This window comes from Sapajus apella, unplaced genomic scaffold (genome assembly GCF_009761245.1).
Source record: "Sapajus apella isolate SASKATOON/1434 unplaced genomic scaffold, GSC_monkey_1.0 scaffold84, whole genome shotgun sequence".
NCBI lineage: Eukaryota > Metazoa > Chordata > Mammalia > Primates > Cebidae > Sapajus > Sapajus apella.
Window position 1 is genome coordinate 9211546 of NW_022437024.1, and position 23638 is coordinate 9235183.

Here is a 23638-nt window from a genome sequence, read left to right on the forward strand (position 1 = left end):
ATGTTTAAAAGGTGGTTGTGATTTTTTGAAATCTGCGAATTCCTAACCCATTTTCTTAATACCACTTTGCTTTAGATACATTGGCCTCAGACAGCATTCCCTTGTGATTTGAATATTTTTCACATTCAGAAAATTGAGAATGATTAAAAGTAAACAGAATCAGTAAACCGTCATATATAAATCACTGTCATGTTTTGTGACACAATAAAATCTGAAAAATATGAATCACAAAAAGAACAAGAACAAAGTAAAATCTTGTATGCTTCAGTTCTAATATTTGTAGGATATCTCTCTACTATGATGTCCCTGAAAATTTTGACCAGTTTATCTATGCTTAAAACTAGGAGTTAATCTCAGAATGTATACTTCTCCTATATACAATATATGTATTTCTGAAATGCTGAACATTCCATGAAATCATGCACTGCAAATAAAAATTGGCTTAGGGACAGACCACCGAAACGTATGAACCATTGTGATAAGACCACTAACAGAAACAAAATTTAGCAGAGACCCCTAACCTGGACAGCCTAGGCTGCTTTAGGAGATATTAAGAAATGCATTAAATCAATAGAGAGAAAATGCTGGACTGTGGGCTTTAAGAACACCAAGAAGGAGGAAATGGGACTCTGAGCCCAGAAAGAAAGAAAAACTAGCCAATAACTGAGTACTGTTTGAAGCAGGGCCTGAAAGTCTTTTGACCCCCAGTAATCCAGTATTTCTTGCCTAAGAAAAATTTATATGAATCAACATAATTTTCATGTTTTATTAATAACATTCCCCTTTTACCAATCAGGTTTAAGTTAATCAATATTATAGGAAGAACAGAGTATATAGATATATAATGCTCTTTCTTCCCTATAAAAATAGGAAGAGAAAAGTAGATCAAATATGTCTGTGACATTACCATATGATTTAAGCCTTTGAGATTCCTAATAATTTTGCTTCCTGGGTGGATGTAGGCCAGAACGATGGAATAATTTTCCAAAATTTTAAACTTTTTAAAATTCAAAATGTGTCAATGTAGAATATCACCTAGTTACATTTGAAACATTTTCCTTGGATTGATATCTGCTTATCTCATGTTGCAGGAGGTATTTTAGCTCCAATATATTTTGGGGCTCTGACTGATATAACATGTATGAAGTGGTCCACCAAAGACTGTGGAGCACGAGGGTCTTGTAAGATACATAATACCATATTTTTGGGGTAAGTTTTCAAACATATTTTATTAATAGATTTTTTCTTAACTATGTTAATTTCTAAAGTCTATCTTTTTTAATGTGATTATAATCGTAATAATGATAGCTACCATTTAGTGAACGCTTGCTTTGTATTTAGTATTTTATCAGGCATTGTGGTATCTCGCTTTAATAATCATAGAAACTGTAGGAAATGGATTTTTCTGTTTTTTCCTTAAATATGAAGAAGACAAATTTCAATAATAATGAATAACTTGTCCAAAATTGCAAAACTAAAAGAAATACAGCTAGGATTTGTACTTGAATCTCTTTTTATTACAAAACTCTCCTCCTCTGGCTTCTCCAGGAAGACATAGAATGACCAGCTGGTAACCTGGTTATATGGTCATTGAGGAAAATACATGAAAAAAAATTTTTCAATATTCTTCTATTCATAGGCAGAGGTATTTTCTAAGAGGTATTCTTAAGATAACTGGATGATCATCTGGAAGAAAAGAAGTTGCTGCAATTTTTTCTTACCTACTAAAGAAACATTAATTTGAAATTTATATATTGACCAAATATATAAATTTTACATATGAAATTATAAATATTAGAACTACTTATATAGGATTTCTTTTAATTATCTAGGAAGAAAAAAATGTGTTTCTAAGTGTATTAGTCCAATCTCACACTGCTAATAAAGATATTTTGGAGACTGAGTAATTTATAAAGGAAAGAGGTTAAATGGACTTACAGTTCTTCAGGTCTGAGGAGGCCTCAGGAAACTTACAATTATGGCAGAAATGGAAGCCAACACATCTTTCTTTACATGGCAGCAGTAAGGAAAAGTGAAGAGTGAAGGAAGGGAAGAGCCCCTTATAAAACCATCAGATCTCATGAGAGCTCACTCACTTTCATGAGAAGAGCGTGGAGGTAACCATCTCCATAATTCAATTATCTTCCACTGGGTCCCTCCCACGACACATGGGTATTATGAAAACTACAGTTCAAAATGAGATTTGAGTGGGGACACAGCCAAATCATATCATTCTGACCCTGGCTCCTCTAAAATCTCATGTCCTCACATTTCAAAATACAATTATGCCTTCCCTACAAGCTCCCAAAGTCTTAACTCATTTCAGCATTAACTCAAAAGCCCACATCCAATGTCCTGTGTGAGACAAGGCAAGTCCCTTCTGCCTATGAGCTGGTAAATTCAAGAACAAGTTATTTCCTAGAAACAATGGAGGGTAAGGTAAAGGCATTGGGTAAATACACCCATTCAAATGGGAGAAATTGGCCAAAACAAAGGGACTACAGGCCCCATGCAAGTCTGAAATCTAATAGGGCACTCATTAAACCTTATTGTTCCAAAATGACCACTTTTGACTCCATGTCTCATACCCAGATCACACAGATGCAAGAGGTGGGCTCCCATGGTCTTTGGCAGCCTTACCATTGTGGCTTTGCAGGGTACAACTTCCCCTCCAGGCTGCTTTTATGGGCTGGTATTGTGTCTGTGGCTTTTTCAGGCACACAGAGCAAGGTGTTCGTGGGTCTTCCATTCTGGGGTATAGAGGATGGTAGCCAACTTCTAATAGCTCCACTAGGCAGTGCCCTTGTGGGGACTCTGTGCGGGGGTTCCAACCCCACATTTTGCCCTAGCAGAGGTTCTGTATGAGGGCCACATTCCTGCAGAAAGCTTCTGCCTGGAAATCTAGGCAGTTCCATACATGATTTGAAATCTAGAGGGAGGTTCCCAAAAATCAATTCTTGACTTCTGTGCATCTACAGGCTCAACACCACATGGAAGCTGTCAAGGACTGGGGCTTGCCACCTCTAAAGCCATGGCCCAAGCTGTACCATGGCCTCTTATAAAAATGTCTGGAGTGGCTGGGACCTGTAGCACCAAGTTCCTAGGCTACACACAGCAGGGGTCCTGGAGCCCAGCCCTCAAAACCAGTCCTTCCTCTTAGGTCTCCTGGCTTGTGATGGGAGGGGCTGCCGCAAAGTTCTCTAACATGCCCTGGAGACATTTTCCCCATTATCTTGGCAATTAACATTTGGCTTCTCATTACCTATGGAAATTTCTGCAGCTGACTTGAATTTCTCCCCAGAATATAGGTTTTTCTTTTCCACTGCATCATCAGGGTGCAAATTTTTCAAACTTTTAGGCCCTGCTTCTGTTTGAACACTTTGCCACATAGAAATTTCTTCCACCAGATACCTAAATCATCTTTCTCAAGCTTACAGTTCCACAGATTTCTACGGTAGTGGCAAAATGTCACCCAACCCTTTGCATAACAAGAGTGACCTTTACTCCAGTTCCCAACAAGTTCCTCATCTCCATCTGAGACTACCTCAGCCTGGACTTTATCATCCACATCACTATCAGCAATTTGTTCAAAGTCTCTTGGAAGTCTCTTGGAAGTTTCAAACTTTCCCACATCTTCCTGTTTTTTGAGCCCTCCAAGTCTCTAGGTTCTTCTGAGCCCTTCAGTCAGTTCCAACCTCTGCCGGTTACCAAATTCCAAAGTTGCTTCCATATTTGTGGTTATCTTTATAGCAGTGCCCCCTTATCCAGTATCTTTTTACGCTAGTAGTCCATTCTCATGTTGCTAATAAAGACATACTCAAAATTGAATAATTTATAAAGGAAAGAGGTTTAATTGACTAGCAGTTCTGCAGGGCTAGGGAGGCCTCAGGAAACTTACAGTTATAGCATGGGGGGAAGCAAACATGTCCTTTTTCACATGGCAGCCGCAATAAGTGCCAAGCAAAGGGAGAGAAAAGCCCCTTATAAAACTATCAGATCTCATGAGAACTCACTGTCATAAGAACAATTTGGAGATAATTACCCCCATAATTCAATTACCTCTCACTGGATCTTGTCCACAACACTTGGAGATGATGGGAACTAAGATGAGATTTGGGTGGAGATACAACCAAACCATAACACTAAATGTGACCCAAATGCCCCAAATGATAATTTTTAAAAAATGGTAGAAGGATTTTTATTGCCAAAGCAATAAAACCCAAACATTTATACCCAATAATATGATTAACAGGCTGAATGGTAATATTGTTTTACATTCTCTCATATATCACCAGAGTGCTTTCTACAATGGCAGAACTAATTTACAATCCCACCAGTAATGTATAAGTAAATGTTCCCTTTTCTTCACCACACTGTCAGTATCTGTCATTATTTTGCTTGTTAACAATAGCCATTCTAACTGGCGTGAAATGGTATCTCATCGTAGTTTGATTTGTATTTCTCTAATAATTAGTGATGTTGAATCCTAAGTGAACCTATGGAACAGAAAATCAAATACCACATATTCTCCTTTTTAAGTGGGAGCTAAACCTTGAGTATACATGGAGAAAAAGAAGGGAACAAGAGACAATGGGTGGAGTGTCTACCTGTGGGTGGAGGGTGAGAGGAGTGTGATGATACAAAGCTACCTGTAAGTGACTATGATTATTACCTGGGTGACAATAAGTCTGTACACAAAACCTGTGTAGCATGCAATTTACCTATATACAAAGAGCCACATGTGCCTCTGAAACTAAAATAAATATTAAAACAAAGAAGATAAAGAAAAGGAATAAATAAAAAATTTTTTAAAACTACATCACCAAAACTTACTTTAAGTGTAGTTCAACAACAAAATATAAATTATAATAATTTATAAGTCAGACACAGACCATAGGCAAATGTTCTATGTATGTAAAAATCTCTTAAAAATTAACAAAAACAACACCAAATGCTGACAAGAATAGGACAACAGGAATTTCTTTTATTATTAGTGGTAATGTAATATGGTACAGCCATGTTAGAAGATGAAGTTTCTTACAAAGCTAAAGATAGATTTATTGTATGATTAAGCAAGCATGCTCCCAGATATTTACCTAAATTAGTTGGAAACATGTCCACACGAAAACTGGCATTTGAATGTAAAAAAGTGGAAGTATTTAAGATGTCTTTCAATAGGTAAACAAATAACTGAACTGTGGTACATTCATACAATGGAATATTAGTCATCAATGTATTGGTCCAGTCTCATAATGCTATAAAGAACTACCTGAGACTGGCTAAATTATGAAGAAAACAGGATTAATTGATTCAAAATTCAACAGGCTTTAGAGGCAGCATGACTGGGAGGCTGCAGGAAACTTACAATGATGGTAGAAGACAAAGGGGAAACGACATGTCTTCTCATGGCAACAGGAAAGAGAGAGAAAGAGAGAGCAAAGGTGGAAGTACCACACACTTCTAAACATTAGATCTCATACCTCACTCAATATCTTGACACTAGAAAGGAGGAAATCCACCCCCATAATCCAGTCACCTCTCATCGGGCCCCTCCTCCAATTCAACATGAGATTTGGGCAGAGGCACAAATCCAAACCACATTAAACAATGTTTTAAAAAATAAGCTATCAATCTACAAAAACAAAGAAAAAACTTAAATGTGTAGATTTTTAAAAGGCCATCTACAAAAGCTTCGGGTTATAAAATTTTAACTGTATGACTTTGTAGAGAAGGCAAAACAATTGGGCACTGAAAAGAGCAGTTGTTTCTTGGGTCTCAGTGGGGAGAAGTCAGGGATGAATAGGTCTGACACGACATTTTTTAGGCTAACAAGACTATTCTATATGAGATTATAACATTGGATTTTAATATTATGCATTTGCAAGACCTATAGAAATTTACAACATTCAAAAGTGAGCTCTAATGTAAAATATGAACTTAATAATGTATCAGTATTTTTTCATCATTGGGAAGAAATGTGCTGTACTAATACAAGGGGCTAATGATGGTAGACACTGAATATGTTGGTCAAGGATCTCTCCATACTTTCTTTACAGTTTTTCTGTAAAACTAAAATTTCTATAAAGTATAAGAACAATTAAAGGAATAAACATTTTCCCAAAAAAGTCACTAGAGGTTATGAAACATATCAAAAGCTGAATATCACTTTTTCATTCTTTGACAATTACAGAATTGCAATTAAAAGTCACCTAGATTGTCAACAAATATATTGATTACAGATTGTGTTGGCAAAATAAGTGACTCTGAGCCAGTGGCAGTACTTCTAAGAATTTATCCTGTAGCTAGCTATATTCCAAAAATACTAAAAACAATGTAAATATTAATTGATAAGGTATCAATTAAATAAATAATGATACATGCAAGTAAATGAATATTCTGAGTTCTTAAAAAAAGAAGGAAAAAGATGTTTACATTCTAATATGAACACTATTCATGATATATTTTTATGTAAAAAAAGGAAAGCCTGCAGAATATGTGGAGGATGCTGTTATTTATGGAAAGTGGAGGATGTTTCTTAGTTAAGGTTAAATACTTGGAGAAAACTCCCTCGGTCAAATTTACGAAATGAACTTTCTCCTACTTACTGTGTAAATTCACCATTGAACATTCCCAACAAGTCATGTTCCAGCTTTTTGTGGATTTCTAGTAAAGCAGCAGTCACTACCCCACATTCTCCTAACTTTAAGTCCTTATTATACAAAATGTCTTCCTAAATGGTAGACTTTATGAATAAAAGTATGGAAAGAAATAAAAAAGCAACATTTACTAAAGTTACATTAATGACATTATTTTAAGAAAGTGTTTATTTTCTATTGGAATCATAACTCATTTTAAGGACAACTGGCAAGATCCTCCTCAGATTCTCCTCAAAGCAATGACCACCAAGTCCAAGCATTAACAACATTTTGGGATAGCATTACTTTAGTTACTTTAGTTTCAGTATAAAAAGACCCCTAAAACAATTTCTTTTAAAAACCGTAATAGTTCCTTTGCCTTTAGTGAAGGTTAAGGCAAAACTAAAAAGAAATGTGTGTATGTGTATGTGTGTGTGTGTAATGTGTATTGCGCATGCACATATATATACATATATATATATGTATATATGTATGTATGTAGGTAACTGGGAAGCAGCAGAAGAGGTCAGAGGATGTGATATGAGAAAGGCTATGTGTATTGTTGCTGCTTTTGAAGTTGAAGGAAAGGGCCCAGAAGCCAAGGAATGTAGGTCACCACTGGAAGTGGAAAAGGATGGTGAGACCCTGTCTCTACTAAAAAATATGAAAATTAGCCGGGCACAGTGGCAGGCGCCTGTAATCCCAGCTACTCAGGAGGCCGAGGTAGGAAAATAGCTGGAACCTGGGCGGTGGATGTAGTAGTAAGCTGAGATCCTGCCACTGTACTCTAGCTTGGGCAACAGCGTGAGACTCCATTTCATAAATAAGTAAATAATAAAATGAAAAAAATGCAGCTCTACCAATACCTTGACTTTATAGCCAGTTGATGCAAGTGTTAGGCTTCTAATATCCAGTGCATGCTTCAGGCTTCACTCATACACCCTTTCTTCAAAAGTTTGCACCACTCTAGCCACTTGGAAATAACCATCCCTCTTTACAACTGTCCTGGTATATTGTTGCTCACACATGACCCTTTTTACTTTTATTTTAGTCACCTGTGTTCACTTCTGGATTGTTTAAAGTGGAATTTTTTAAAAGAGCTGTTATTTGCCAGTTAATACACAAAACGTTAAATGATTATTTTATGTTTATTAATGGACTTTATCTTTTAGAAGTTTTAGAATCACAGTAAAATTGAGGAGAAAGCACAGAGATGTCTCATATCCTGCCTCTTCCCACACCTGCATAGCCTTGTGCATTTACCAACATCTCCCATCAGGGTGGTACAGTTGTTACAATTGACAACCCATATTGAAACATCTTTATCACTCATGATCCATAGTTCACATCAGGTTGCACTTTTGTTGTGGAATTTTCAAAGCGTTTGCAATGAATGTATAATGATACATAATCCACCATTACACTATCATAAAAAGTAGTCTTGCTGCCCTAAAAATCCTCTGTGCTCTGCCGATTCATCTCTCCTTTCCCTCTAATCCCTGGAAACCACTAGTCTTTTCACTTCTTTCATAGTTTCATCTGTTTTGGATCATGTAGTTGGAATCATAGATTATGCAGCCTTTTCAGACTAGCTTCTTTAACTCAGTAATATACATTTAAGTTTCCTCTAGATATTTGCTTGATAGGTTTTTTTTTTGGTAATAATTTATCTAGATAATAAAATATTATCTAGATAATATCTAGATAATAAAATAATAATTATAAATTATATAATTATAATTATAATTATAAAATTATAATATCTAGATAATAAAATATTATCTAGATAATAAAAAGATAATACCACAGTTTATACATTTGTCTATTGAAGGACATCTTGAGAGCTTCCAAGCTTTGGCAATTATAAATAAAAGTTCTATAGATGTCTGTGTGCAGGTTTTTGTGTAGATACAGGTTTCAACTCCTTTGGATCAACACCAAAGTGCAATTAGTTGATCATATGGTAAAATATGTAATTTGTATTTTAAAATGTCAGATACTGGCTTTAAAAGTGGCAGTATAATTTTGCATTTTCACCAACAGTGAATGAGAGTTTCTATTGCTCCACTTCCTTATCCACATTTAATGTTTAGTTTTCTGAATTTTGGCCATTCTAAACAGTATGTAGTGGTATCTCATTGTTGTTTAAATATGCATTTCCTTGATGATATATGAAGCATCTTCTTATATGCTTATTTGCCACCTCTATATTTTTTGGATTGGCCCATTTTTTAACTGGGTTTTTTTCTATTATTCAGTTTTAAGAGTTTTTTGTATATTTTAGAAAACATTTATTTGAATGTCTTTTGTGAATATTTTCTCCCAGTTTGTATCCTCTGACTCTCATTTTGTCGTCTTGACAGTATGTTTCTCACTTACTCAGAGACGAATTTGTTTGTTTGTTTGTTTGTTTGTTTGTTTGTTTGTTTCAGAAATGGATCTCGCTCTGTTGCCCAAACAGGAGTGCAGTGGTATCTTCTTAGCTCACGGTAGCCTTGAACTCCTGGGCTTAAGCAATCCTCCTACCTTAACCTCCTATTAATGTAACTATGTGATTGCTTATCTTATTTAGTTTATTAGTATAATGTATTATGTAATTGATATTTGAATGTTGAACCAGTCTTGCAAACCTGAGATACCTACCTGGATAACTCTTCTATTCAGAAAGTTTTAATTTTAACTAAGCCCTGATTATCAATGATTTCTTTAATAAATTGTGCGTTGCATCTAAAAAGTCATAAACAAATCCTAGATTGTTTTCTCCTGTGTTACCTCCCGTGTTACTATTAGGAGTTTAATAGTTTTACATTTTACATTTTGGTTAATGATTCATTTTGAGTTAATTTTTGTAAATCGTAAATTCATTATTTTGAATGTGGATATTTAGTTATTCCAGCACCATTTGTTGAAAATATTAACCCTTTGTCCATTGTATTGCCTTTGTTCTTTATTAAAGATCAGTTGACTATATTCAAGTGGGTCTATTTCTGGGCTATTTGTTCTTTCCACCGATATATTTGAATATTATTTTACCAAAATTACACTGTTGTGATTACTGTAGCTTTGTAATGTCTTGAGGTCAGATAGTATCAATACTATTATTTTGTTCTTCTCCTTGAGTACTGTCTTTGCTATTCAGTATCTTTTACCTCTTCGTATAAACTTTAGAGTTAGTTCATCAGTACTCACAAAATAACTAATAAAGATTTTGATAGGGATTGCATTGAATCTGTGTATCAAGTTGGGATGAACTGACATCTTGACAATATTGAGTTTTTCTATACTGTACATGAACATGTAATATCACTTCACTCTTTAGTTCTTTGATTTATTTAATCAGAGTTTTATAGTGTTCTGCATGCAGCTTTTATATATATATTATTAAACTTTTATCTAATGTTTCATATTCAGGAGTGCCAATGTAAATGATAATGTGTTTTTAATTTCAAATTCCTCTTATTCATTGATGACATATAGGAAAACTTTTCATTTTATCTTGTATCCTGCATCCTTACTATAATCGTTTATTAGTTTCAGGAGTTTTCTATTATTTGCGAGTTTCTACATATATGTAAACAAAGATAGTTTTATTTCTTCCTTTCAACCTGTATTCGTTTGATTCCCTTTTCATTTTTTTAAAAATCACATTAGCTAGGATTTTGGTAGCAGAATACATTTCGACCTCTATATTCCTCTCAACCTGTATACATTTCATTCCCTTTTCATTTTATTTTTTTTTTATTGCATCAGCTAGCATTTTTGGTACCATGTTGAAAATCAGTGGTGGGAGGCAACATCTTTGCCTTGTTCCTGACCTTGGCAGAAAAACTTTGAGATCTTTACTGTTAAGTATGATAAGTGTAGCATTTCAGGAGATTTTTTTTTTAATCAGGTTGATAAAGTTCTCTATTCCTAATTTAATGAGAGTTTAGTCATGAAAGTGTGTTTGCTTTTGTCAAATGTATTTCTGCATTTTCTGATGTGATCATGTGATTTTTTTCTTCTTTAGTCTGCTAATATAAGGAATTATATAATTTGGTTTTGAATGTTGAAACAGTCTTGTAAACCTGTGGTACATTTCACTTTGTTGTTGCATATAATTTTTTATACAATGTTGGATTCAATTAGCTATTTTTGAGAATTTTCCTATATTTGTAGATGTATTGCTCTGTAGCTTTCTTTTTTTTTTTTTTTTTTTGTAATAAGTTTGTCTGCTTTGGGTGTTAGAATAATGCTGACCTCATGGAGTGAGACAGGAAGTATTCCTGCTGCCTCTATCCTCTGAAGAAGATTACATTGAATTGGTATAAATTCTTACATGAGTTTTTGATAGGACTCACCCATGAGCCCATCTTGGTTTGGTGACTTCCATTTTAGAAGGTTTATTAATTATTAATTCATTTCTTTAACATACATAGGCCTATTTGGATGATCTATTTCTTCTTGTGTGAATTTACAAAGATTGTATATGTCAAGGAATTGGTCCATTTCATTCAGGTTATTAAAATTGGGGGCATAGTGCTGTTCATGCTATTCCTTTTTTTATCCTTTTGAGGTCAATGGGATCTACAGTGATGTTCCATCTTTTAATTCTCATATTAGTAAGATGTGTTTACCTTTTTATCTCAGCTTGGTAAGGGGCTCATCAATTTTACAACTTTTTTCCCAGAGGAATAGCTTTAGTTTTTGTTGATTTTCTCTGTTCATGTCCTGTTTTAAATTTCACTGATATGTGCTCTACTTTTTATTATTTCTTTTCTTCTTCTTACTTTGAATTTAACTTACTCTTCTTTTGCTATGTTGTTAAGGTAAAAGATTAGGTCATAGATTTCAGATATTTCTTCATTTTAAATATATGCATTAATGCTATAAATTTTTCTCTAAGCCTGCTTTTGTGGCATCCCATAGCTTTTAATATTATAATTTTATTTTCACGTTGTTCAAATTATTTTTAAATTTTTCATAAGATTTCACCTTGCCTCCTATGTTTCTTAAAAGTATATTGCTGAATCTTCACATATATTGAGATTTTCCAGTTATCTTTCTGTTATTTATTTCTAGTTTAATTCCATTGTGTTCTGAGAAAAGACATTGTATGATTTCTATTCTTTTAAATTTTGTAAGATATGTTTTATAGCCCAGAATGTGGTCTATCTTGATGAATAATATATATGAGATTGGGAAGATTGTATAGTCTGTTGCAGTTTGATGGAGGAGTCTACAGATGTTCATTACATGCTGTTGATTGATAGTGTCATTGAGTTAAACTATGTCCTTACTGATTTTTGCCTGCTAGATCTGTCCATTTCTGATAGAAGCATTTTGAAGTCTCCAAACATAATTGTGGATTCATCTACACTAAATCTCTGCCTAACATTGTTGATAGGTTCCTAGAAACTGACATTAAGCAAAACAATATACCGTATGCCATAGAAACTTTACTCTTGTTTATACTAATTATCAGTAGTAAAATTGGTTTCATTATACAATATCAAATTTCACTTAAATTTACTCATTTCCAAAAACCTGTTGACGATGTTAAGTGAGGACTTACTTCATTTCTCTTTGTAGTTTTATTATTTTTTCCTAACATATTTTGACACTCTATTCTTACAATCTTCCGTATTAAGAATTGTTATGTTTTTTAAGGGACAATAAGAGAATGGATCCCTTGTTATTATGTAAGGCCTTTTTTTAAATCCTTGATCAATTTTCTTGCTTTGAAATCTGCTCTGTTTTAAATTAATATAGTAACCTCCAGTTTCTTTTGATTAACATTAGCATTAATTCCTCAATCTAATTATTTTTAATCTATATGTCCTCATAATTAAAGTGAATTTTTTAAGAACTATATAGTTTGGTTCTTTATTGTAATCTGCCAACAATCTTATTATTAATTTTTTGAGACAGCGTCTCACTCTGCCACCCTGGCTGGAGAGCACTGGCTTATTGCAGCCTCAACCTGCTGGGCACAAAGAATCCTCTTGCCTCAGCCTCCCATGTAGCTGGGACCTCAGGCGTGCACCACCATGCCTAATACTTGAATTATTGTAGGGATGGGGTCTGAGTTTGTTGCCCAGTCTGGTCTCAAATTCCTGGCCTCATACAGTCTTCCTTCCTTGACCTCCCAAAGTTCTTGGATTACAGACATCAACCACTATGCCCTGCTAGTATTGTTCTTTTAATTGATGCATTTTGATCATTGACATTAAAAGTGATTACTAATGTAATTGAATGACTATTAACCATATTTTTTCACTATTTTCTATTTGCTGCCCTTGTTCTTTGATCCTACTTTTGTCTTCCACTTTTTGTCTTGTTGTATTTTAATTGAGTGTTTTATATAATTTTATTTTCTCTTATTTCTTAGTTTATTAGTTGTGTAATTTTAATTAAGACATTCAGTGTTTTCTTAGAGTTTGCAATATACATTTAGAACAAATCCAATTTACATTTAAATAACACTTTATAACTTCACAGATAATAAGAGTACCTAATAATACCAAAATAACCCTAATTCTTCCTTCCTATCCATTGTGTCATTGATGTCATTCACTCCAGTTATCTGTAAGCATACATAAACATATAAATAAGCATGTAAATTAAATACTATTAAACACATTGTTGCCATTGTTATTTTGAACAAATTGTTTTCTATCAAATCAATTTAGATAAAAATGTTTTTATTTGACCTTAACTGATTTCTTCTCTGATATTCCTTCTTCTTTATGTATATCCAAGTTTCTGACCTATGTCCTTTTTCTTCTCTCTAACAAACTTCTTTTAACATTTCTTGAAAGACAGGTATACTGGCAAAACAGTCCCTCAGTTTCTGTTTGTGTGACAATGTCTTTATTTCTACTTCACTTTTGAAAGATAATTGCACAGAGTACAGAATTTTAAGTTGGAGATGTTTTTCTCTTAACACTTTAAATATTTCACTCCACTCTCTTCTTGAGTGCATGGTTTCTGAAGAGAAGTCTGATGTAATCTTTTGCCCCTCTTATACATAAGGTTTTGTTTTGTTTTGTTTTGTTTTATTCTGGCTTCTTACAGGACATTTTCTTCATCTTTGCTTTTCTACAGTCTGAAAATAATAAACCTATGCATAGTTTTTCTGGCATTTATCCTTCTTGGTGTTTTCTGAGCTTGCTGGGTCTGTCGTTTAGTGTCTGACATTTATTCAAGAAAAATTTTCAGTGCTTATTATTTCAAATATTTCTTTTGTTCTTTTCTTTCTTTCCTTAAAGTATTCCCATTGTACACACGTAGTCATCACAAAGTTCTTGGCTATTCTGTTTCTTTCCCCATTCTGGTCTTATTTTACTTTGCTTTTTAATTTTGAAGCTTTGTATTGGGATATACTTAAATTTAGAGATTGTTTCCTCAGCTGTGTTCTATCTAATAATTTAAAAAGTAAGTTATCTGTCTTATCTATTACAGCATTATTTATTCTTTAGTGTTTTTTTTTTTTTTAGTTCTTAGAATTTTTATCTCCCCGCTTACATTGCTCATCTGTTCTTCCATGCTGCCTACATTATTCCTTAGATCCATTAGCAAATTAATAATAGTTGTTTTAAATTTTCATTTTGATAATTCTAACATCCCTTATATACCTGGTTCTGGTTTTAAGTCTTATTCTTTTCAGACGGTGTTTATGGCCTGTTAGTATGAGTCTTGCAATTTTTTCTTGACAGCCAGATAAAATGTATTGAGTAAAAGGAACTGCTGTATATAAGTGTTTATTAATGTGGTGTAAGGTGCTGGAGAAAAGTAGCATTCTATACTTCTATGATAAGGTCTCAATCTTTTAGTGAGCCTGTACTTCTGGATTGTGAACTTCAAACTTGTTTCTCAGTTTCTCTCTCCTGCCTTTAGGTAGAGTGAGATGACTTGAGGGGTCTGGGGTTGTATACAGTATTTTTTTCCCACCCAGAGGAAGGCTAGAGACTGCTGGAGCCTAGTTTCTGTAGCTTCATATTTTTTAAAAAATAGGAAAACTTCTTATGCTCCAATGAAAAGGATAAATAGAATTGCATGTGAATATTTCTATGTATGACTTCTTTTTTATTATTATTACTTTAAGATCTGCATACTGGGGAGAAAAAAATGTAAGATATTTTACACAATTTAAAATTATAATATATTTTCCTTATCCTCTTTTCACAGAAGCGTCCACTTCAACTTGACAGCAGCCCTGGTGTTTCCAACACTTGTTCTACTTGTTGTATTTATTTTTGTTGTAAAGAAAAAATTCCATGGAAAGGATACCAAAGCATTAGAAAATGAAAGAAAACTAATGGATGAAGCAAACAGAATTCTTAGATAACAGTGAACATTTTGTATCTTCTGCTGAAGAACAGTAAAGCGTGTAATTAACAGGAAAGTAAATAAACAATTTTGCTGCTGTTTCCAACTAATGTACTGATTCAGTAACGTTATTTTTGTGCATCTGGGTCTTTTCACTGAGAACTCCCACATTCTTCACTTATGATGGAACAATGAATAACCCTATGAATTTATAATGAAACAAACTATAAAAATAGGAGTAGTCATTGTTAGGACATAGCTATGCATTTGTAGTTTAGAATATATGATTCATAAAAATTTAAAGTGAGAGGCATGGTTAGTACATAACAGAAGAAAAAGTACTTACTCAGGTAATTGTAACTCTTAATGAAACCAATGACTAGAATATAAGTGGAGGTAAAAAGATAAGATTGAGTAATAGCCTGAATAAAAGGAAAAGCCTGAAACCTTTTTTAAAACTAGCATTTTGTTGACAATTTCTTCATTTAAGTTCATCAGGGATATTGGCCTGAAGTACTTGTGTTGCTGCTATGTCTTTACATGGTTGTAGAATCAGTTTAATTATGATTTCATATAATATATTTGAAAGAGTTATTTCCCTTTCAATATTTGGGAATAGGTTGTGGAAAACTGTATTAGTTCTTTAAAAATATTTTATAGAATTCAGCAAGAAGCCATTATGTCCTGGAATTTCTTTTAATGGAAGACTTTATTACTGCATCAAAACTCATTACTCATTATTTGTTGATTCATATTTTTAACATTTTTTAATATCTTGGCAGGTTTAATAAATTGCGTATATTTCAACAGTTTTTGCGTTACAGGCACTTTTGGTTACATGCATGATTTCTTTAGTGGTGATTTCTGAGATTTTCATGTACCTGTCACCCAAGCAGTATATACTGTACCCAATATGTAGTCTTTTATCTCTCAGTTCTCTCCCAACCTGCCTCATCCTTGGTAGGTTTTTGTGATTAGGAACTTACCCATTTCTCCTAGATTTTTCATATTGTTGGCATATAATTAATTGTTCATAGTGGTTTCTTATGATCTTTTGTATTTCTGTTGTATCAGGTATAATGCCTCCTTTTTTATCTCTGATTTTATTTATTTGACTCTTCTCTCTTTTTTCTTGGTTAATCTTGCTAATGGTTTGTCAATTTTGTTTATCTTCTCATAAAATCAGCTTTCTATTTTATTGATTTGTATTGTTGTTAAGTCTCTATTGTACTCTGATCTTTATTGTATCTTTTCTTCTCCTAATTGTGAGTGTAGTCTATTGTTGCTTTTCTATCCTTGAGACCCATCATTTAGTGGTTCATTTGAGAGCATTCTTCTTTTTTGATGTAGACATCTATTGCTATAGACCTCCTTCTAATGACTGTTTTTGCTGTATTTCATAAGTTTTAGTATTTTGTGTTTTCATTTTCACTTGTCTCTAGAAATTTTTAAATTTTTTCTTGTAATTTCTTTATTGACTTATTCGTTGTTTATAAACATGTTGTTTAATTTCTATGTATTTGTAGCATTTCAGAGCACCTCCTATTGTTGATTTCTAGTTTTATTTCATTTTCATGAAAAATGATACTTGATATAATTTTAGTTTCTTGAATTTGTTAAGACTTTTTTGGTAGACTAACATATGATTTCTCCTGGAAAAAATACCATGTGCAGTGTAGAACATGTATTCTGTAGCTGTTGGATGGAATGTTCTATAAATGTCTGTTAGGTCCATTTGGTCTAGAGTGCAGTTGAAATCTGATGTTTTTTTCTTGATTTTCTGTAAATAATCTGTCCATCGCAGAAAGAAGGGTGTTGAAATTCCCTAATATTTTTGTATTATAATGTATCTCTCCCTTTAGATTGGTTAATATGTCCTTCATGTATTTAGATGCTTTGGTAGATGTTGGGTGCATAGGTATTCATGATTGTTATCTGCTCTTGTATTAATCCTTTTATCATTATATAGTCTGTTTTTCTTTTTATATATTTTTAACTTGAAATTTGTTTTATCTGTTATAAGTATAGCTACTCTTGCTTTGTTTTGGTTTTTATTTTTATGAGCCTCTTTTTTTCACTCATTCACTTTAAGTATATGCATGTCTGTACAGGTGAAATGAGTCTCTTGCAGGCAACATATAGTTGAGTCTTGTTGTTTTTATCCATTCTGTCAACTTTATGTCTTTTAACTGCAGTATTCAGCCTATATATATTCAATGTGATTACTGAAAGTAACACCTTACTACCTGTCTGGGGCTTGTGTTGTCTGAGGAAGCTGCATCCTCTGGAGCTGTGGGTCCTGCAGGGTGTTTTCCTAGGCTGGTTTGAGTTTTTTCTTCTTTTCATCCTTTGATGATGACGTAGTCTCCAGACTGGTGCTGGTGTACTGGAAATTCTAGGAGTGGTGCCTGTGCTAAGATATCTTTTATAATCTTTGTAAAAGAGCAGGTTAGTACTTAAAAAAATCTGTTGTGCTTTATCTTAATGTCTAGTTTATAGAAAAACTAGATGAAACTTAAATTTTTAACCAATATGTTTACACACAGAATTTCTTTTACAATCAATGTTTTAAAACTTGCTTAGACCTTCAAAACAAAATTTATACAACTTACTTGCATAAATTACCTTCTATAACATTTTTCATGGCTTTCCCTGACAAACTTAGACATGTCTTAACTTTTTGTTTTATAACCTTCCTTACTAAAGGTACATTTTTATATCTATAACTTCCTTAATATTTCTTTCTCTGCTTCCTAATCTCCTTTGTCTTGCTTTCTGTGCCTCTTTTTCTCTTTGCCTCCTTGTCTCTTTCTCTCTCTGACTCTTTTCTTTTTACACTATCTCTTTCCTTAGTCTCACTTTGTGTATCTCTCTCTGATCTCTGTCTCCTCTAGTTTCTCTCTTACTCATTTTTGCTTTCTATTTGTCTCTCTAGTTTTTCTGATTCTGTCTGTCTTGGTCAAGCAGTGATGTCAACACGTGTAAGTCTGCTTGTTCATTGCCATAAGATAATGGGCCAGGCAGTGAGCTGTGGGCTCGAGATTAGACTTAATTAAATCTGTTTTAAGATTTTGCAGTAGATAAACTGAGTAATCCAAGTCACTTACTATGTTTATGGGCTTAGCAGGAAAAGTTTTTAAGGCTAGTATCACAGCTTTAATCTCAGCTCTCTGACTGCTAGTAAACTTAGATTGGGTGATTGAATTATGTGGTCTCTACCAGACTGCACCTTTTCCCTGTTTATCTGATCTATCAGTAAATAGTGTTAAAGCATTAGGTATGGAAGAGTGTAATATCACTTTGAATTGCTCTCTCCTTACAGGAATCTTGATGATATCAGGGTCATAACTTAGTAATTGACTGAACCTTAACCGTGTGCTTAAAGTCACAGGCAGAATACTTTAAATCTTGCAATTGAGCTTTCAGGCTGACCACATTTATGGACTTTAAACTGGCAAACAGTTCTGAAAACAGTGACTTACTAGCAGGGCAAAGACTATCTTTAATCAGTGAGGCAAGACAGTCATTTAAGCATATGTTTCTACTATACTTACATACAAATTTCTTACACTTTTAAGTACTGTAGTACTTAAACTGGATTTGGAGAGAGTTATGTTAGAGATAACAACAGTAGCTGTTATAAGAATTTAAATTTTACTTAAATCTCAGCAGAGAATTACAATCTGGGTCCTCCCCAGATTATCATTTCTTTTCTTTGTCTATTTTTATTTTTTTTTTTTTTTTTTTGCCTACTTGGCCGCGTGTGATGCTTTTTGCTTGCCCAATCCTTCCTCCTGCCCTTGGGTGGCAGCTGGGCAGATGTTCCCGCCCACACCTCCTGTCCTTTCCTAGCAGGCTAACTACAGTGCACTGGGCCTGGCTCTCCATTGCCATTGCCATTTCTGCCATGCAGGCCTAGTTGATAGGAGCATTTGCTAGCTCCAGGTCTGCAAACTTTTGCTACCGCTTGCTCCCCCTGCCTGGGTGGTAGCTGCCAGCTTGGGAGGAGCTTTCTTGCCAGAGCCTCTTCTGCCACCCACTGTCCCCTTGGCCTGGCTGTTTCTGCCTCTAATGCCTTTTTTCTTATCTTTTTATAAGCATGCACCTGATTGCCTTGTCAATCATCAATTACCGGGCAGGCTAAGAGTTCCTTCTCTAATGATGTTTGCTTAAGACAAGGTCCTATAGCTGTAGCATCTCCCTTGTCTTTTTTCTAATTTGTTGGAGGAGGGGATCAGGTAAAAACTCCATTTCGTCTTTGTTATTTTGGCATGGTGATAATGTCACTGGGACCCATTGCCCTTGTGCATGATTTCTCCCCACTTGTTCCCAGAGCTTTACATATAGCATGCTCTTTGCTGGGAACTATGGGCTTTGGGAAACAACGGTTTGCATTAGCTCCCTTAATTGAGCTTGTGAGACTGAGGCTCAGCTAGCCTTAAGCACCTTTTTCAATACTTTTATATACTGCCTTTGTTAATGCTGATAACTGCTGTCCTACGATGAATCCCTAGCCTGAAACAATGCCTCCCCGAACTTGGTAATCCCCAGTGGGTAACAATGACTTACTGACTACTTAACCAGATGGCGTGGTATCCTTTACCTTTTGTTTTCAGGTGTCTGTTGCTCCTCCTTCAGGGGTCTGATGATCTCTTCATTTTTCCCCAACTTCGGGTGCCAGCTTGATGATGATCACATTGAGGTCACCACTGGAGACATTGATCACCAACTGTGGAGGATCTGTCCTGCAAACCCAGACTCCATGGTGGAAGAATAAAGCATTCAAACACAGAGTACAATGAACGAGTAGGCTAGGGAGGTCATCTGCTGCTCTCAGAAGGCAATTGCAGCTACCCAATCGCTCACTAGCTGTTCTTCCTCATATTTATTCAGTATAGATTTAATAACAGAGGTTGTAAGTCAACACACTTGTGGATAATTAACATGGTTAAAAGGGCGGTTATATAAATGATAAAAGATTTGATTCTGGGCCACAGAGCAAACACCATTAACTAGTAATCCCTGGTCGGCCTCCCCCTGAGAAGCCCATCCAGGAAAACATTTACATGAGTAAACAACTAGTTAGAGTAGAGACAAATAAATGTGTGGTAAACAGACTTAACTGGGGAAGCTTCTATTATTCCTCATCTTTACCCTATAACCTAATGCCCTAAGGCAAGAACTGGCCACCTTTAGCCTGTTCCACTATCACAAGTTATAAAAACTTTTTGACCTTCCAAAAGGCTTGAGACTATATCTTACAACTTTCCCTAGTATTTCCCTTAATATTTTGCAAACCATCATGAGTGAATCCCAATAGACATACTTGTTCCCTTACTTAGAGAAAAATCAATCATATTTTTATTATTCAGGAAATACATGTGGGTTTTTCATATGTGACCATTAATGTATTGATGTATTTTTCTTCTATACCTAATTTATTAGGAATTTTAATCATGAAGGAATACTGAATTTACTCAACAGCACGTTCTGTGTCTATTAAGATGATCACATGATTTTCATTCCATGGATGACACCTTATTGATGCACATATGTTGAATAATCTTTGCATTCCTTTAATCTCATACAATCCTCGTATATTATTTTTGATGTGTTGTTGCATTCAGTTTGCTAGTATTTTTTTGAATATATTTGCTTTTAGGTTTAGCAGGGATATTAGCCTATAGTTTCCTTATTTCCTGGTGTCCTGATTGGATTTTGGTTGCAGTGTTATGCTGACCTTGTAGAATGAGTTAGGAAAAATTTCCTCTGCTTTACATATTTAGAATAGTTTGAGAATAATGGGTTTTAATCCTCCTTAGAAAGAATTGTACAAGTAGAATTATACCAGTGGAATTCAACAATGAAGCTATATGGTTCTCGACTTGTATTTGTTGAAAGGCTTTTTATTACTGATTCAGCCACATTACTTGTTTTCAGCCTGTTAGATTTTCAATTCCTTCTTCATTCAGTCATGATAGGTTGTGTGTCAGGAATTTACTAATTTTCTCTAGGTTTTTCAATTTTATTGGAAACAAATGGTTCTCAGATTAGCTTCTGATTCTTCATATTTCTGTGATAGCTGTTGTAAAGTTTCCTTGTTCATTTATGATTTTATTTATTTGAGTCTTTTTTTTTTAGTCTACTTAATGGTTTGTCAATTTTCATTTTATTTTTATACAACCAGCATTTTGGGGTCGATCTTTTGTATTGTTTTTACTCTCTTTGTCAATTAATTCTGCTCTGATCTTAATTATTTCTTTTCTTCTAATTTGGGTGTGGTTGGATTTTTCTGTGTTTCTTGTTGTTGATTGAGGTATATGTTCAGGTTTTTATTTGAAATCTTTCTAGGTTTTTGATGTAGGCCTTTATTGCAACTTGCCTTTTAATACTGATTTTACTGTGTCTCATAGATTTTGGTATATTGTGTTTTTATTTTCATTTGTTTCAAAGAGTTTTTAAAGTTTTATTCTGAATTTCTTCCTTCACTCATTGGTCATTCAAAAACATGTTGTTTAATTTCCACATATTTGTATAGTTTTTAATGTCACTCTTGTTATTATGTTAGTTTTATTGTAATTTTGGAGACTTGTTTTGTGTCCCAACATATTTCTATCCTGGAGATTGTTTCACATGCTGATGAAAATGTGCACTCTTCAACTGTTGGTTAAAATTTTCTGTAAATATCTAGTAGGCCCACTTTATGATAAACTTTATTTATTTATTTGAATTTTCTGTTAAAATTTTAGATTTGGAGGTACATGTGTAGGTTTGTTACAAGACTGTATTGTGTGGTGCTGAGGATTGGGCTTCTATTGATTCTGTCACCCAGATAAAGAAAATATTATCCTATAAAAAGTTTTTTTTTTTTTTTTGGTCCTTTGTCCCCATCTCTTTCTCCCTCTGTTTGGAGTCCCCAGTGTCTATTGTTCTCATGTTTATGCCTGTAGGAATGTAAGATTTAGTGGAAACATGTGTTTCTTACTTAGTTTGCTTAGGATAGTAGCTTCCAGCTGCATCCATATTGCTTTATAGGACATGATTTTATTCTTTCTTAGATCTGTGTAGTATTCCATAGCATATATGTACCACATTTTCTTTATCCAATCCACCATTGATGGGCACCTAAGTTGATTCCATTCTCTGCTACTGTAAATAGTTCTGCAAGGAACATATGAGTGTCCATGTCTTTTTAAGAGAATGATTTATTTTCCTTTGAATATATACTTAGTAATGGGAATACTGGGTCAATTGATAGTTCTTTGAGAAATCTTCAAACTAGTTTCCACAGAGGCTGCACTGATTTGCAATCCCAACAACAATGTATAGTGTTCCCTTCTCTCATAACTTCACCAACATCTGTTAGCTTTTGGCTTTTTAATAATAATAATTCTGACAGTGTGAAATGCTATCTCCTTGTAGTTGTGATTTTCATCTCTCTGATGATTAGTTATGTTAATTTCTTTTAATTGGCTGCTTCTATGTCTTCTTTTGAGAAATGGCTGCTTATATCTTTTGCTCAATTTTCAGTTGGGTTTTTGTGTTGTTGTGATTTATTTAAGTTACTAATAAATGCTGAATATTAGTTCTCTGCTGGATGTGTAGTTTGAAAATTTTTTTGTTCATATCTTGTAGGTTGTTTGCTCCATTTATAGTTTCTTTTACTCTTTAGGAGCTCTTTGGTTTAATTAAGTTCTAATTGCCTATTTTTTATTTAGTTGCACTTGCTTTTGGGATCTTCATCATAAATTATTTTCCTAGCCTATATCTAGATGAGAGCTTCCTATGTTTTCTTCTAGAATATTTATAGCCAATCAGCACTGCAAACTTTGATGTTGTCCCAAGTTCCATCATTATAAGTTTATGCCTCTGACTTAAGACTTGGTCTCCAGCTGAGTTGGAAGAAAAATTTTTTCATTCACTGTGCATTGTGAGTGATATATATATTTTTTTAACAGCAGGTTTTTATATGGGTGAAATAGAGAACATGAGGATATTCACAAACTGAGAGAAAAGATCACAGAAAAGTGAGATTATAAATATTAAAAAATTGTCTATTCACCAGTTTTTTTAGGACTGATCTTACCAAAAAAAAATTATATACATTTAAATTATCTATGAAAATGTTTCTTTATGTCACATACATTAAAATTAAATCTTCCTTTGTCTGATGATTTCAACATCTGTGTCATATTGTGGTTTGGTTCTGATGATTGCTATATCTGTTGAGTATGTGCGTTTATTGCATTTTGATGTCTCAGAGTTTTTGGTTCAAATCCACAAATAGGAATGTCAATACTGGAGTAAATATTTTACATGGAGATAATCAGATCTTTCCTTCTGCTAGGCATATATTGCGGGGAGTTGTGTCAATAGTATGGCTGGGTTTCAAGTTTGTTGTTGCTCTGATTACACTGGAAATATCAAAAGCTTTAAATATTTTAGGAAAAATGTGTATATAGAATCTGACCCCCTGTCTAGATTTGGTTTTCTCTTTTACTGTATTATCCAGAAACACTCTGTCTCTTGCAGCTCTCTCAGCTATATTCCACTCTGATTTTTACTAGATACTCATTAGCATGAGGGAGTTCCCATAAAGCTCAATATTAGGCAAGTTCTGTGAATCTTGGTCCCGAAGATGACCTTGAGAATATCTGTACATGGGGCATTCTGGCATGGGTGTCAATACCTGA

At 34.0% G+C, this 23638-nt stretch overlaps 1 protein-coding gene across 1 annotated transcript in view; it reads left to right on the plus strand.

The window, feature by feature from the left end:
* Positions 1 to 15001, plus strand: part of LOC116533783 (putative solute carrier organic anion transporter family member 1B7) — a 62785-nt gene extending 47784 nt beyond the window's left edge. Inside the window, 3 exon segments of the mRNA XM_032253653.1 lie at positions 1092 to 1209; positions 14805 to 14948; positions 14950 to 15001. Coding sequence (XP_032109544.1) covers positions 1092 to 1209; positions 14805 to 14948; positions 14950 to 15001 — 314 coding nt within the window.
* The last annotated feature ends 8637 nt before the right edge of the window (positions 15002 to 23638 follow it).